The 14561-nt window shown below is 46.8% G+C and overlaps 1 protein-coding gene and 1 long non-coding RNA gene across 5 annotated transcripts in view; one reads left to right on the top strand and one right to left on the bottom strand.

The window, feature by feature from the left end:
* Window positions 1-983: 983 nt before the first annotated feature.
* LOC136747483 (synaptotagmin-7) overlaps window positions 984-14561 on the bottom strand; it is a 45579-nt gene continuing 32001 nt past the window's right edge. For 2 of the 3 annotated variants that reach the window (XM_066700315.1, XM_066700314.1), the window contains 6 exons: window positions 6278-6404; window positions 4950-5220; window positions 4495-4664; window positions 3944-4058; window positions 2774-2973; window positions 984-2262 (listed from right to left, as the gene is read on the bottom strand). In XM_066700315.1, coding sequence (XP_066556412.1) covers window positions 2158-2262; window positions 2774-2973; window positions 3944-4058; window positions 4495-4664; window positions 4950-5220; window positions 6278-6404 — 988 coding nt within the window. In that variant the 3' untranslated portion in view covers window positions 984-2157. Of the gene's footprint in view, window positions 2263-2483; window positions 2974-3943; window positions 4059-4494; window positions 4665-4949; window positions 5221-6277; window positions 6405-14561 lie in introns of those variants that run through there. The other variant, XM_066700313.1, reaches the window with a different exon arrangement.
* LOC136747487 (uncharacterized) lies at window positions 2854-10374 on the top strand. 2 transcript variants are annotated; one of them, XR_010816521.1, is made up of 4 exons: window positions 2854-2990; window positions 4466-4626; window positions 4960-5226; window positions 10048-10374. It is a non-coding gene; the product is annotated as an uncharacterized LOC136747487 (long non-coding RNA). The 2 variants fall into 2 exon arrangements; XR_010816522.1 differs by lacking the exon at window positions 10048-10374 and adding an exon at window positions 8271-8858.

Genomic DNA, 14561 nt, shown 5'->3' with positions numbered 1-14561 from the left:
GGTCGCCTCACCCGTCCACTCGTCTCCTCCTTCTATTTTTTCTCTTTTGTTTAGTTGTTTTATTTTTTGTTGTCATCATTAAAAAAGTGCAGATAAACCTCAGGGCCCCCCCCACACTGACACTGTGGGGAGCCGAGAGAGAGAGAGAAAGAGAGAGGGCAAGAGAAGGAGAGAGGGTAATGAGAGGGGCAGAAAGAGAGAGGGAAGGGAAGAAGAAGGGAGGTAAAGGAGAGAGAGAGGAGTGATGGATCACACAAGGCAGACTGATATATATATAGAGAGAAAGAGAGAGAAAGAGAGAGCAATTAACTGCTCGATTGTGCCTCAGCACACATGTACTAATCATTACACCAACACACGCACACGCAATGCACACACACACATACACACACACACACACACACACACACACAATCACACTGACTCACAAACACAGAGCTGGGACACAACTTGCCCAGCATAAAGGATTCCTGTTTGAGCTTCTCTCTCTTGCCCCCCACCCCACACCCACACACACACTGATGCACATGCATACACACTCACACACTCTGATCCACACACACACAGACACACACACACTGACGCACACACATACACACTCACACATCTGATCCACACTCCCATGCTATCACTCACTCAGACCGCCAGGTAGGTGGGTGAGACAAAGAGAGAGTGAGTATCTGAGTAACACTGTAACAGGACACGACCACAGGTCATCCAGTCCAGACCCGTCCAGACCAGACCAGACCAGACCTGAGCAATCCAGTGAAGTCCAGAAAAGACCAGTCCAGACCAGAGCAATCCAGTGAAGTCCAGACCAGATCAAATCAATCACACCCTGTTCAACGCTGTCCAGCTCAGTCCAGTGTGGTCCAGCTCAGTCCACTCACAAAGCCCAAATGACTTTTTGCTTCAATTTGTTTCGCTGTTAAAAGTAGTTTTTCTGAAGTCTGGAAGACTTTCTTCAGTTTCAGTTTCAAATGTTCAGTTTCAGTTTGTTTATTTTACAAGGAAGAAGAAAAACAAGAAAAACAAGAATGAAAGAAATGGCGATGGATCAGCAGGCCCTGCCTGTTCCTTGCCCTTGTCCTCCTGCGTCCTGTCCTTCCGTGTGCTCAGTCTGTCCTCCTCTCCTCCTCCTCCTGGCGGGGATAACCTGGGGCAGGCTCCTAGAATGTCTTTTTCGTTTACTTTTTAAAACGTATTATTATTATCATTATAATTATTATCAATATTATTATTATCATCATTATGATTATTTACTCCTTGTTAATTCTCTACTTGGTGTAGCTACAGCACAGCACACACGGCACACACAGACAATGAGACACAGAGCCCGGGGGAGACTGTCATTGTGCCAGAGAAGGAGGGAGAGGGTTGGACAGAGCAGCAGGCCTGTGTCCACATGTCCACATGCTGAGGTCCATCGTTTTGCAGATTCTGTTTTTCCTTTCCTCTGTTGCTTTTACTTTATTTCACTTTGTGTTCATCGTTTATTATTATTATTATTATTATTATTATTATTATTATTATTATTATTTATTAGTTTATTTATTTTTGGAGACAAAAGAGAGAAAGAGGGCGAGATAGAGAGAAAAAAGAAGGAGAGACAGACAGGAAGGAAGGAGGGTGCAGCTGGACGAGAGAGACGAGACAGAGGGAGAGAAAAAGAGAGGGATGTAAGAGAAACTGGGGGGGACTTCCAGTGTGTGGAGTGAGACCTGCTCCTCGGAGTGACACACAGACACACTGACACACTGACATAATGACACATTGACACATTGAAACATTGACACACTGTCACACAGATACACTGTCACACAGACACACTGACACACAGACACACTGACACATTGACACACTGTCACACAGACACACAGCATGACCATTAAACTGTGAAAAATAAAGAGAGAGACAGACACACAGACACATGAGGACAGAGGAGCTGTGAGAGGGAGAAAAAGAGGTGGAGAGACACAGAGAGAGGGACAGAGAGGGAAAGAATGAGGGAGGGAGAGAGAGAGAGGAATGTCTCACTGGATGGCTAGTTGTACCCGTGTCTCGCAGCCCGGTGCGAGGCAGTGTTGTGCATCAGGAGCTGGGGGGGGTGGGGGGTTGGGGGGGGGGGGATTGGGGTTTGGTTGGGGGGGGCGGGGCTCAGGCCTTGAGCTGATGCCACTGAGCCACAGCCTGGCGCGGCCGGGCGATCATGTCCTTCCAGTGCTTCACCTCCGCTGGACCGCTCTTCCATGACAGATAGATCTGAGAGAGAGAGAGAGTCAGTCCATGTGTCCGTGTGTCAGTCGTGCTGGAATTGGTATGATTAGAGATTTGGCAAATTCAAAAATAATCGTTTTTTTGTCCCACGAAGTGCTACCCAGCTTTACACATAATAATAATAATAGTAATAATAATAATAATAATAATAATAATAATAACACCAACAACAATAAATTTGAAATAATGTTTTATACTGATTTATGTGTTTGTCTGTTTTTTCACTTTTTGTAACAGAAGATGCATAGAAATACAAATACAAAAAAATGTTATTCCCATTTTGATTCTAAAGGCAAGCTGGGCGTCTACTCTAAAGTCGAGTGTATTTATTAATGCTTTATTAGGACGTGCCAGTGGGCCTGTGGCAGAGCCAGTGGGCGTGCCAGTAGGCGTGTGACCATGCCAGTTGGCGTGTGGCAGAGCCGGTGGTCGTGTTTGCATGCCAGTGGGCGTGTAGCAGAGTCAGTGTGCGTGTGGCTGTGCCAGTGGGAGTCACCTTGCCGATGACGTCGTTGCGGCTGAGCCGGTCCTTGTCCATGACGGTGACGATGATAGTTGTCTCGCGGAGGCGCTCCGTCGGCACATCAAAAGGGAAGGACTCGTTGAAGACGGGATTCAGGCAACGCTTCAGAACCACGGTCTTCTTCTTCTCCACGCGCTTGTCCTTGTGCATCAGCCACACCTTCACATAGGGGTCTGAGAGGGGAGCCAGGGTGAGTGTGTGAAGAACTGCATTTCTTTCTCTGTGTTTGTGTAAACAAGGTCACTGTCTCACCGTCTCACTGTGCTACGGTACTGTGCTATATTTCAATCCTGATACATAGAAGAACAGGGTCTGATAAGAACCAGTTTTCACCAGTAATTTGGGCTTGATACATCGTACAAACCCCCCTTATATTAAACATTACGTATGCCTTAATTCTCCCCGTTTTTACTGTATATGGGTCTTCCTGAGCAGTTGTCAGGCAGAAACCAAACTTACACTCATCACGGGACAGACATGTGGCCTGTTATCTTTCTCTCCTGTCTGGTCTGCATAAAAGTGCCTGTAGTTTGTAACTTCTCTAAGACTGTTCTTGAGTTTGCCTCTTGAATCTTTTCCTTGCAGCTGTTTGTAATAAAAAACCTTTTGATTGGAGATGCATCTCGCTCTGGATTTCTGCGACTCTTCAGTGTGTGTGTGAGTGTGTCAGGGTGTGTGTGTGTGCCAATGTGTGTGTGTCAGTGTGTCAATGTGTGTATGTCAGTGTGTGTTTGTGAGTGTGTGTGTGTGTGTGTGTGTCAGTCAGTGTGTGTGTGTGTGTGAGTGTGTCTGTGTGTGTGTGTCAATGTGTGGGTGTCAGGTTGTGGGTGTCAGTGTGTGTGTGTGTGTCAATGTGTGTGTGTCAATGTGTGGGTGTCAGGTTGTGGGTGTCAGTGTGTGTCAGGGTGTGTGTGGTTGTGTCAGTGTCAGTGTGTGTATCACTCAATCAATCAATCAATTTTTATTGGTATAGCACCCTTTGCAGGGTAGCCACAGAGCACTGTATAGAGTGGTAAACATACAACAAACAAACAGCAAAATAAAATAAAATAAATAAAAATAGACCTGTGGGATTGTGTCAGTATGTGTATGTGTGTGTGTGTGTGTGTGTGTGTGTGTGTGTGTGTGTGTGTGGTTGTGTACCTGAAGTGCCCCCGATGTCCATGGCCTTCAGGTTGCGTGCCTTGATGATGTTCACAGTGATGGTGTTGGCTGTGGGGTTGTAGCACAGAGACAACAGGAGGTCCCCTCGGCTCCCCTGTGAGAAACAGCCAATCACAGAGCAGGTGTACTTTTGTTTTTCAACTGTGTTTTGTACTGATTGTATTACTGCACTTCGTGATGCTTTGAAAAAGTTTCTTGTGAAAATGAAGTCGCCCTGCGGCCAAGACAAAATAATAATAATAATAACCTGACCTATTAACTTCTACACATACACACACACACACACACACACACACTGTCACTGTTACACACACACAGCACTGACACACACGCAGTCATGGTTACACACACACACACACACAGCACTGACACACACGCAGTCATGGTTACACACACACACACACACACACACACACACACACTGTCACTGTTACACACACACTACACATAATTCCCTGTTAAATACACACAAACTTTGTCCCACTCTCTCTCTCCCCCCAGTCTCTCTCCCAGTGCCCCCGCCTCCTCACGCTGCCATCACTGCAGGGCTTCAGCTCCTTCCAGAACGTTTGCATGTGTGCCAGGTCCACCTTGTTCAACGGCACAGACACCTCGCCAATTGGGTCATTGCGGCTGAACCGGTCATAATCCAGGACCTGCAGGTACAAGGTCCGCTGCACCACCTTCTCATAGGGAAACCCTGAGAGAGAGAGAGAGATGGGGGGATGTTAATGCTGACTGGACATTGTGTGTGTGTGTGTGTGTGTTTGTTTGTGTGTTCGTGAGAATGTGTGTGTGTGAGGGTGTGTCAGTGTGTCTGTCTATCTGTGTCTCTCTCTTTATTGGTGTGACAAGTTTACACAAGTTTTGCCAGAGCATTGTCAGACACAGTGAAGAGGGAAAATAAACACACTCACACTAACACTCACACTCACTCTCTCACACTCACACGCACACACGGCCTGGCCCACTCTCTCCCTCTCACCCTCGAACAGGAAGGTCTCGTTCCAGTGGGGGTTGAGGTTCTTCCTCTTCACCTTGGTCTCCAGCCGGTGCTTCTTGTCGGGCAGCAGGTAGATCTTGACGAAGGGATCCGAGGTGCCGCTGAAGTCCTTGGCCGGCAGCTCCTGGGCCTTCAGGATTTTGACCGTCAGGGTGGAGTCCTGGAAGCTGTAGCCCACGCTGAACTGGATCCGGCCCAGCTTCTCCCGGCCGGGGCACTCCAGCCCGTCGTCGTCCTCTGAGCCCGGGGACAGCTGGAGGTGTGGGGGACGGAGGGGGACAGGGGCAGATGTCAGTGTTACACACTGATATATATGAGACACACACACAGACGTGTCACTCGACCTCTGACCTATATAGCTTTAACTGATAGAGCAATTGAATGGTCAGTGTGCGGGCGGCTGACCTGGAACCCCCACTCACGGGCTGGACAGACACAATGCTGTCCCTCTCTCTCCCTCCCTCCCTCTCCGCTCTGTCCCTCTCCCTTGCTCTGTATGTCTCTCTCTGTTTCTATCCATCTGGGAACCATTAATCATTTTGCTCATTTATCTCCACCTCTTTCTCTCATTGGGTATTTTTTGGTGGTGGTGGTGGTAGGGGGGGTAGGGTACTCTCACAACCCTTTATTGACTCGGTATGGGGGGGTTTGGAAAGAGCTCAGATTACTGACAGAGACACAAAGACTGAGAGAGAGAGAGAGAGAGAGGGAGAGGGAGAGGGAGAACAAGAGATAGACAGATAGTCAGGAGGAGGAAAAGAAAATGATAGGAACCATTTAGTGCTGATATCTGATAGAGAGAGAGAAGAGAGAGAGAAGAAGATAAGATTCAATTAGAGTGGGTATCAGACAGAGAGAGGGAGAGACCTGTAATATTATTATGATTGTACTTTATAATTCATATGTTGACCTGTACTGTTAGTAACACTCTGCTGCTCTGATACTACTTTTTAAGCCAGTGCAACACCACTAGGATAGAGGGGGAGAGAGAGAGAGAGAAAGAGAGAGGGAGGGACACAGGGCACAGCCTGAGGTTGAATCCCTGGGAGTGGCATTCTCATTATCCATCCATTAAGACTCCCCCCTCCCTCTCTTTCTCTCTAAGGCCAGGACTGATTGGGTTATCTCAATAATGCCAGTCTGAGAGAGAGTGAGAGAGAGAAAGGAGAGCCAGAGAGAGAGAGGGTTGGTGAGGCTAGATGGAGTAAGGGAGGGAGGGTGACACACACACTAATACACTCTCTTTCTCTCAGACACACACACACAATAACACTCCCTCACACACACACACTCCCCCCGTCCCATGGTACCATGATCATCTCGCTGGTCAGTGAGTTGGCCAGGTCAGACACAGAGGAGTGTGGGTCGGCGCGCCGCTCGCTGTCCTCCGCTGACCCCTGCGCTGGCGTCGGACTTGCCCCCTTCCCCCCGGGCAGCCTGCGGACATACAGCGGTCAGTATTCACACAGCAGTCAGTATTCACACACTGGTCAGTGCACTGTGGTCAGTATTCATGCTCTGGTCAGTATTCACACAGCAGTCAGAGTGGTCAGCAGGGCAGGGTCAGAGATGCTCACAGTGACCAGTGCACTGTTTGAGTGGGGCAGCTGCCCAGACAGGCTCAGCAGCCTGAACCCCAGCGGCACAACCCGCCTGGGCCGGACCCCCCACAGGCGGCAGTGAGAGGAACCGACACCAGCCTTCACAGAAGCCTGAGGTTACTCTGAGCCTGACACCACATCTGCAACTGTGTGTGTCTGTGTGCTTTGTGTGTGTCTGTGTGTTAACTACTCTGCACTGCACTACACAATACAATACACTGCACTGAACTACACTAGTGTGTACACTGATTGTCTGTGGGTGTTTGTAAGTATATGTGTAAATGTGTGTAAGTGTGTGTGTCTGTCTATCTATCTACCACCACTGCAGTGCATCACAGAAACTAGAAAACAACAGACTTGGCCAGGGAAGACCAGGCAGACAGAGGGAGAGAGAGAGAGGGAGAGAAAAGGTGTGAATTAAGAGTAGAGGATACAGTATAGGGAGCGAGTGAGGAAGTGTGAAGGTAATATAGAGAGAGAGAGGGAGAGCTCTCCAGACGAGGTGACTGTTACAGAGGACACTGTACTCCACAGCAGACTCAGAAGGTCAGAAGGCACATTCAGAGGCAAGACAGTGATGAGCATTAGGCACTGAGAGGGAGAGAGAGAGAGAGAGAGAGAGAGGGGGGGGGGAACAGAACTGCGCAGAACACAGAATGAGGCACGACTACGACTTAAAAAAAAGTGCTGTTGAGAGAGAGTGAGCAAACGAGTGAGGAAGAGAGAGCAGACATTTTCTTAAGTGTAAACGGAACAGCCAGGTTAATTAGCTTAATGACTTAAAGTGAGTTAAGATTTATACACACAAAATAAGAACGCGAGTGAGAGAGGGAGAAAGAAAGAGGGTGGGAGAGAGCAGGAGAGGTTAACACACACCAGTGGAGTCGAGCTGCGAAAAAGAGGCAAAGAGAAAGAGAAAGCAACACAGCCTGGAAACACAAGAATGCTTCAATCAGTCAGTTTGAATAAATAAATAAGAGACAGAGAAAACAACAGCAACAACAAATGCTCCTGCACAATAACGACACACACAACACAGCACACACACAAACACACAGACCTAAAGACAGACAAGTCACACAGAGTACAACAGGAGAGAAGACAAGGCTTTTTAATAAATAGTGATGCTGAAAATACGGGAGAGAGAGACGGGGAGAGAGAGAGGGTGTAAGGGTGAAGGTAAAAAGTACCACATATTTTTACCAAAAACAAAGAGAGATGAGGAAGAGAGAGAAAAATACTAAGAACCCCCCTCAACATGAACAGACAGACACACACACACACACATACATACGCACACAAAGACACACACAGACACACACACGCACACAAAGACATACACACACACAAGCACACGCACACACACTGGCACACACGCACACAAAGACACATACACAGACACAGATACACATAGGAAATAGGGGGTGCAGGAGAGTGGGGGTGTGATTAAGTAAATCCTGGTGAGACAGAATGTGGCTCAAATGGTACTACACTGCACTGTACTGTACAATACTACACTGTACTATACTATACTGTAGTACACTGCACTACACTACATTGTACAGTACTATACTGTAGGCTACTACACTGCACTGTACTGTAAAGCTGGATGCCCTCCACAGAGACAAAGAGCCTCTCCCTCCCCCTCTCTCACCCCCTCTCTCCCTCCCTCTCTCTCTTTCTCTCTTTGCTCTATGCCCAGACCGTGGGCAGATCGCCCATCTCATTCCACAGCAGCCTGGCACAGGCCCGAGAGAGAGGGAGGAGAGAGAAAGAAAGCAGCAGGTCTTTCTGGAGGTGAAGAAATGGGGGAGGAAAAGCACCAGGAAACAATCAAAGAAAGACTGACTGACAGACAGACTGATGGATAGAGAGGCTAGCGGTCTGACGGACAAGCTTTACAGAGAGGTGTGCAAAGCAGACAGACAGACAGAGACAGATGCTGTGATTTCAGGAGGAGTGAGAGTTTGGGCTGGTCTCTGTTTAGTTTGAGGTTTTTTTGTGTTGTGTAGTGCAGAGCAGTGTAGTGCAATGTGGTGTAGTTTAGGGCAGTAAAAATGATTTATAATCACAATCAGTAGTAATTAGAACTAGGATGTAGGAATTGTATTGTATATTAACTAATTATTTTACATGCACTTCTATAATTTTAAACCTGTAATTGTATTAGGCCTGATTTGTGATTTTGCACTGTATTATCACACTGTTGTTTTGCTCTTGTATCCTGTAAGTGTCCCTGGATAAGGGTGTCTGCCATTAAATCAACTAAACAAACAAACAAACAAACAAACAGATGAATAATACATTTGTTGGGCTGCCTCATGCAAGACTGCAGTTGTGCAATTTGGCCAGCAGGGGGTGGCATGAGGCAGATTGAGAGCTCAGCCCTGTCACTGCACAGCCGAGAAACTGGGCTGTTGTCAAGGCAACCACTCTAGAAACAGAGAGCCCAGTGTGCTGAGGGAGAGAGGGAGAGAGGGAGGAGGAGCTGGAGAGGAGAGGAGGAGAGGGAAAGAGGGAGAGAAAGACAAGGAGAGGGAGGCAGTGGGTGGGAGGAGGAGAGGGAGAGGGAAAGTGGAGGATAGCAGGCAGTTACTTCACACACTGAGAAACAAGGCAGACAGACAAGCAGACAGACAGGCAGACAAGCGGACAGACAGGCAGGCAGACAGGAAGACAGGCAGACAGACAGACAGACAGGATATATGACAGGTTACAGGTGAGCGCTTCGCAGAGAGACAGACACACACAGAGACAGACAGACATATAAACACAAACAGAAAGACAGACAGACACACATGGAAGGACTTATACACACACACAGACACAGAAACATGTGCAAAGACACAGGGACAGGGGACAGGTACACAAGGGAGACACAGGGACTGGGAAACACACAGACAGACGGACAGACAGGGTGGGGGGGCTGCGGTTCACCGTGACCTGTGATACTATCCTCGTTACCTGAGCACAGGTGTGCGGGGGCTGGGCAGGGCCGCGGGGGGGCCCACCGCTTCTGAGTCTGGAGAGAAACTCGAGAGAGACAGCCCCCCCCCCCACCCACTCACCCAGCGCATCCCAGACACCCCACACACACATACACACAATCTCTCTCTCTCTCTCTCTCTCTCTCTCTCACACACACACACACACACATACAATCTCTGTCTCTCTCAAATACACACACACACACACACACACAGTTCCCTGCAACGCAACACAACCTCCTCCTACCCTTTCACTCTGTCCCTCTTCCTCTCTCCCCTCACACTCACACACACTCACAACCTCTCTCTCACACACTTACACATACACACTCAGATACACTCTTGCACACACACTCAGGGAGGGGGAAGGGGTCATGCACAGCAGAATCACAAAGACTTAAAAACTGATGTAATTGGTTATATTGTACCTGCTTTGGCAATACTGCTGTGCAAGTCATGCCAATAAAGCTTCTTTGAATTTGAATTTGACAGATCAAACAGTGAGTGAACAGTGAGACAGGGCTGTTACTGAAGAGGAAATGGGCCTCTGATGAAGACATGGACTGACGATGCCTGAGAGAGCTGGACAGGAAGTGTACTGGGCTGGACTGGGCTGGATAGCTGTTGTCTGCACTGTTACTGTCACTGTCTCACACAGACTGAGAGGGACACACAGACACACAGATACACAATCTTTCTCTCCCACACACACACACACACACTGAGACATACACACAATGAGACACACACACAGTGACACCCACAGACTGGACACTGTGTTTCTGTGAATCTGGGCTCTTTCCAGGAATTGTGATTGAGTGCTGCTCTGTCCTGGGGAGGGAGAGGTGGACAGAGGGAACACTATTGTGTTCCTGTGTCGTTTCCAGGGGGAAAACTATCACCTTCCAGTATTTTATCTTTCTATTTTTTCTCTCAGACACCCAGTGCTGTGTTAAATAACTTTCTCCGGACCCCGCGGTTCCGCGGGCTCATAGCGATGATGAATTGTAACGTGATGAAGTTCAGTGACAGGCAGTCTGGAACAGGGTGATGCTGCTATTGCCCCCAAAATAGCCACAGCATTAATATTAGATCAGGGCCGTGGCACTGACTGACACTCGCTCTCCCACGGTCATTAGGCCCCTGGCTGGACCATCCGTCACACCTGTCCACACAGGACACACGGAGGACAGCGGAGAGCAGGCAGAGGAGAATCATTACAGCCCACTAATAAGGAGCCAAAGGCCGGGAGTGGCGCTGGTCCAATAGACTCCCCGTCCCTCCTGTCTGTCAGGGAATCTGACTGGATTGGACTTTACACACACTCTTACACACACACACAAACCCACACCCACACACACACCCACACACACACATACTCACACATATACACACCGTCACAAACACACAGCAGTCGGCTCAGGCAGTTTTAAGCATGAGTAGCGCAGTGTCACAAGGGATCCATTATTCATCAGACCACCAGCTATAGCCTCCACCAATCTCTACAACATTATTAATAATTAACAGAAAACAACCATGTACTTCAACTACACACGTTATTAATAACAACAAGCAATGCAGGCAAAGCACAGCACAGCACAGCACAGCAGCAATACTAATAATAATGTAAACAAGTCGTATTTAAAGTCAGATGCTGTGTCGCTCTGTGACATGACTGTTATTGAACATGTGTCAGCTGTTCGGCATGATGCAGGTCAGCGCAGCCACAGCGTTGCAGACCCATCTCCGCAGCTGGAGAGCAGCTCAGTGCAGGAGTGTGCTTCAGTGCGCAGGTATGTCAGTGATCATGAATAAATATATATACATAGCAGTTATACTACAGCGGTATGTTCTGTAGCCTATATACTCACCGCCCCCCCAACTCCAACCACAGGCACAGTTACCAGTGATGCAATATGAAAGCAATAATGTACACGTGACACGGGGGCTGCAGTTCATTGTGGATCAGCCGAGAGAAGCAGAACACAAAAGGGCTTAGGTGTGAACACAATTAAAAGCTGCCGCACTTCTCGCCACCCCTCTCCAGAGATCAGTCCGCCACGCCAGTGTGTCTCCCAGTTCACCCCAGACACGGCTGAGCGACAGCAGACGCTGCGCCGCTTTATATCCCATCACCCTCCACTGACACCACGAGATGGCATGGAGTCGACAGTAGCAGCCTGGCATCGCTGTCAGATGGACACAATGACACTGGACAGATGGGGACAGGGTGCTGCGCTGCTGCAAGACTTTGCAAAGCTTTTACAACAGAGACTCACTGAGGAGTGTGGGGTGGGGAGTCAATTATAATCTACACAACACTACATGTGCAAACATGATCTTACACAAACAGTACCACCCGAGGAGTGTGTCGGTTAGGGAAGGGAGTCTAAGGGCCGCAGAGAGAGAGAGAGAGAGAGAGAGAGAGAGAGAGAGAGACTGATAGATGCTGTCCTGTTTTTATCTCAGTTTGAGCTCAGATCATTAGACCTGAAACCGCAGAACTGCTGTAAATCAGGAGAGCGGAGTGTTTGATCTGCAGAGTCATACAGGGGGTGAGGGGTGCAGTTTCTCTGGTGGTCTCCGCTGGCCCTGGGCTCAGGTGTGTGAGAGGAACATTATTTCACTCGTTGCTCTATCTTCGAGTATTGATTTTATTTATTTATTGATAATGTCATATTTAGTTTGTAGCACGTGTCGTAACGCATCTCATAACTCAGTGAGTGACTCTTAAACACCCACCTAACCCCCTCCCTCCCTCTTTCCCTCTACATCCATCTGAATATCCTGATATTTTTATATGCATTTAATTTCGGTATTGGAAGCCTTTTAATTATTCAATATATAAATATAATGTGTTCCACTCTCTCTCCCTCTGTGTGTATAAGAGGATGAAAGAGAAGAGAGGAGAGACAGGTGAGAGAGAGGAGAGAGGAGAGGAGAGACAGGACAGATTAATGGCAGTGGCAATCTCAGTCTCCAGGCCTGGAGAGATTACAGACCACTGACACAGACCATCAACACAAAAACGGTAAGAATAAATACAGAGCACAACAGCAGAAGCAGTGACAGGCAAGTCAGTCAGCCAGTGTGTCAGTCAGTCAGTCAGTGTATCAGTTAGTGTGCCAATCAGACAGTGTGTTAGTCAGTCAGTGTACCAGTGAGTCAGTGAATGTGTCAGTCAGTCAGTGTGTCAGTCAATCAGTCAGTATATCAATTAGTGTGTCAAACAGTCAGTGCGTCAGTCAGTCAGTCAACTAGTGTATCAGTAAGTCAGTGTATTGGTCAGTCAGTCAGTCAGTGAGAAAATGTAATATTTCCACATCTAGCCTAAGCCAATCCATCTGACAACTATTACAACAATACCACATAACTGCTCTGTATCTAATATATGTTTGACAAGTTATTGTGACTGTTGGTTGTTCTATTTAGCATGTAAGGATTTACACAATGAACACGTGTATAATAGCATGTAAGAGTAATATCATTCAACAGAAAATTAATGCAAACTATTTTGATCAGTAAGGCTTTCTCACTGCATTTTGTGTGGAAGCAATGAGAAATGACTATAGTCATGTGAGCAAATGACCCAATGGTGTGGAGTGTTTCATACACTGACAAAGTGTGATAGTCATTCAAGGATTGTGCAAAAGCGATTGAGAAAAACTGTAATTTAAGCTCCATCGAGGGTTGCCGTGGGGGGTCCCGGCTCCAGATGATGGCTAGGGTGCAGAGTGTCAGCTCAGCCCTGAACAGTCATCCAACTGATTAATGAACTTGTTAAGTAATTATATTCGGCTTGTATACTCAGGATGCCTAGCGGACACACGGCCTTGGCCTACCTGTCACAGCGCTGCCACAGCCACAGAATACAGCATTAGGGCGCTGCGTTTTGTGCAACTTGTTTTATACAAGTGTAACTCAACGGCTGTGCCCTGATGTCCCTGCAGCCGGCCCAGTTAGAGTAACTGAATTCACAATGACAAATTCAACACATTGTGCTCCGACTAATTAGAAAAATAAAAACGAATTACGATTAGTATAAATGGTAATTTAATTAATTGATACATTAAAAGATATTTTGAAAGACCTAAACGTGGAACTCCACAGACAGCAAAAGGCTGAGGTTGACAGCTATTAAACAACCTCCTTTAGCATTGTTGACAAGATGTCATTTTTGTTTCAACAGATCTGTGCTAATATTCCTATTGAAAAAATGATAATCCCAAAAAACTTGCATTTCTGAACTAACATTATTAAACGAGGCAGTCATTTCTACAGCAGGTCAGCTGAGCAGAGAATATCTTTCCCAAATACCTGATTTGCACAAGTCAAAAGTGTACAGCTGCGACAGATGTCTGACAGTGTTCCTGTAGTTACAGATGCAAAAGATCAGAATGTTTTGCACATTGTGTTAGTTCTCTAAGGACAATCAATTACCTCCAAACTGAAAGTAATATTAGCCGAGACAGTTAATGTGCTCTCTGTGAATTATCATCGCTGGCATAGGGCATTGTGAAATGTCCGAATGCAGTTGAAGTTAATATTAATAATGCGACTGGATTCGTTTTTTAATAAAGCCATTCAGGAGTTCAGACAACCCTAAGTTGTGTAAGTTGTTACCAATTCTTCAGATGCTGAAAGAAGTGTTTTTTCTAATGGCTGAGTTTTTACAGGAAAACCCCAATCCGTGACAGAAGGCAGGTTAACCAACTGACGATGCCTAAATTTAATAGCTAAATAAAATGCCCAAGACATTGTCATCATAACTGTATTATTATTATTATAATTATTATTATCTTTATTATATATGTTACAGCATTAATATTCTCAATTTGTTGTGTCATATAAACATTTCTGGGAATCAGTGCTGTTAAATCATGTGCTCCTACTAGTAAATTAAAATATTTAAATTATTTATTTACAAATTTGATTTAATATTATTGAATAAGACTTGACTAAAGGGGTGCCTGTCCCTTTAAATCAATGTCCGTAACTGCTGCCCT

The sequence above is a fragment of the Amia ocellicauda genome, chromosome 4, assembly GCF_036373705.1.
Source record: "Amia ocellicauda isolate fAmiCal2 chromosome 4, fAmiCal2.hap1, whole genome shotgun sequence".
NCBI classification, from domain to species: Eukaryota; Metazoa; Chordata; class Actinopteri; order Amiiformes; family Amiidae; genus Amia; species Amia ocellicauda.
This window is presented reverse-complemented; position numbering and strand designations above follow the sequence as displayed.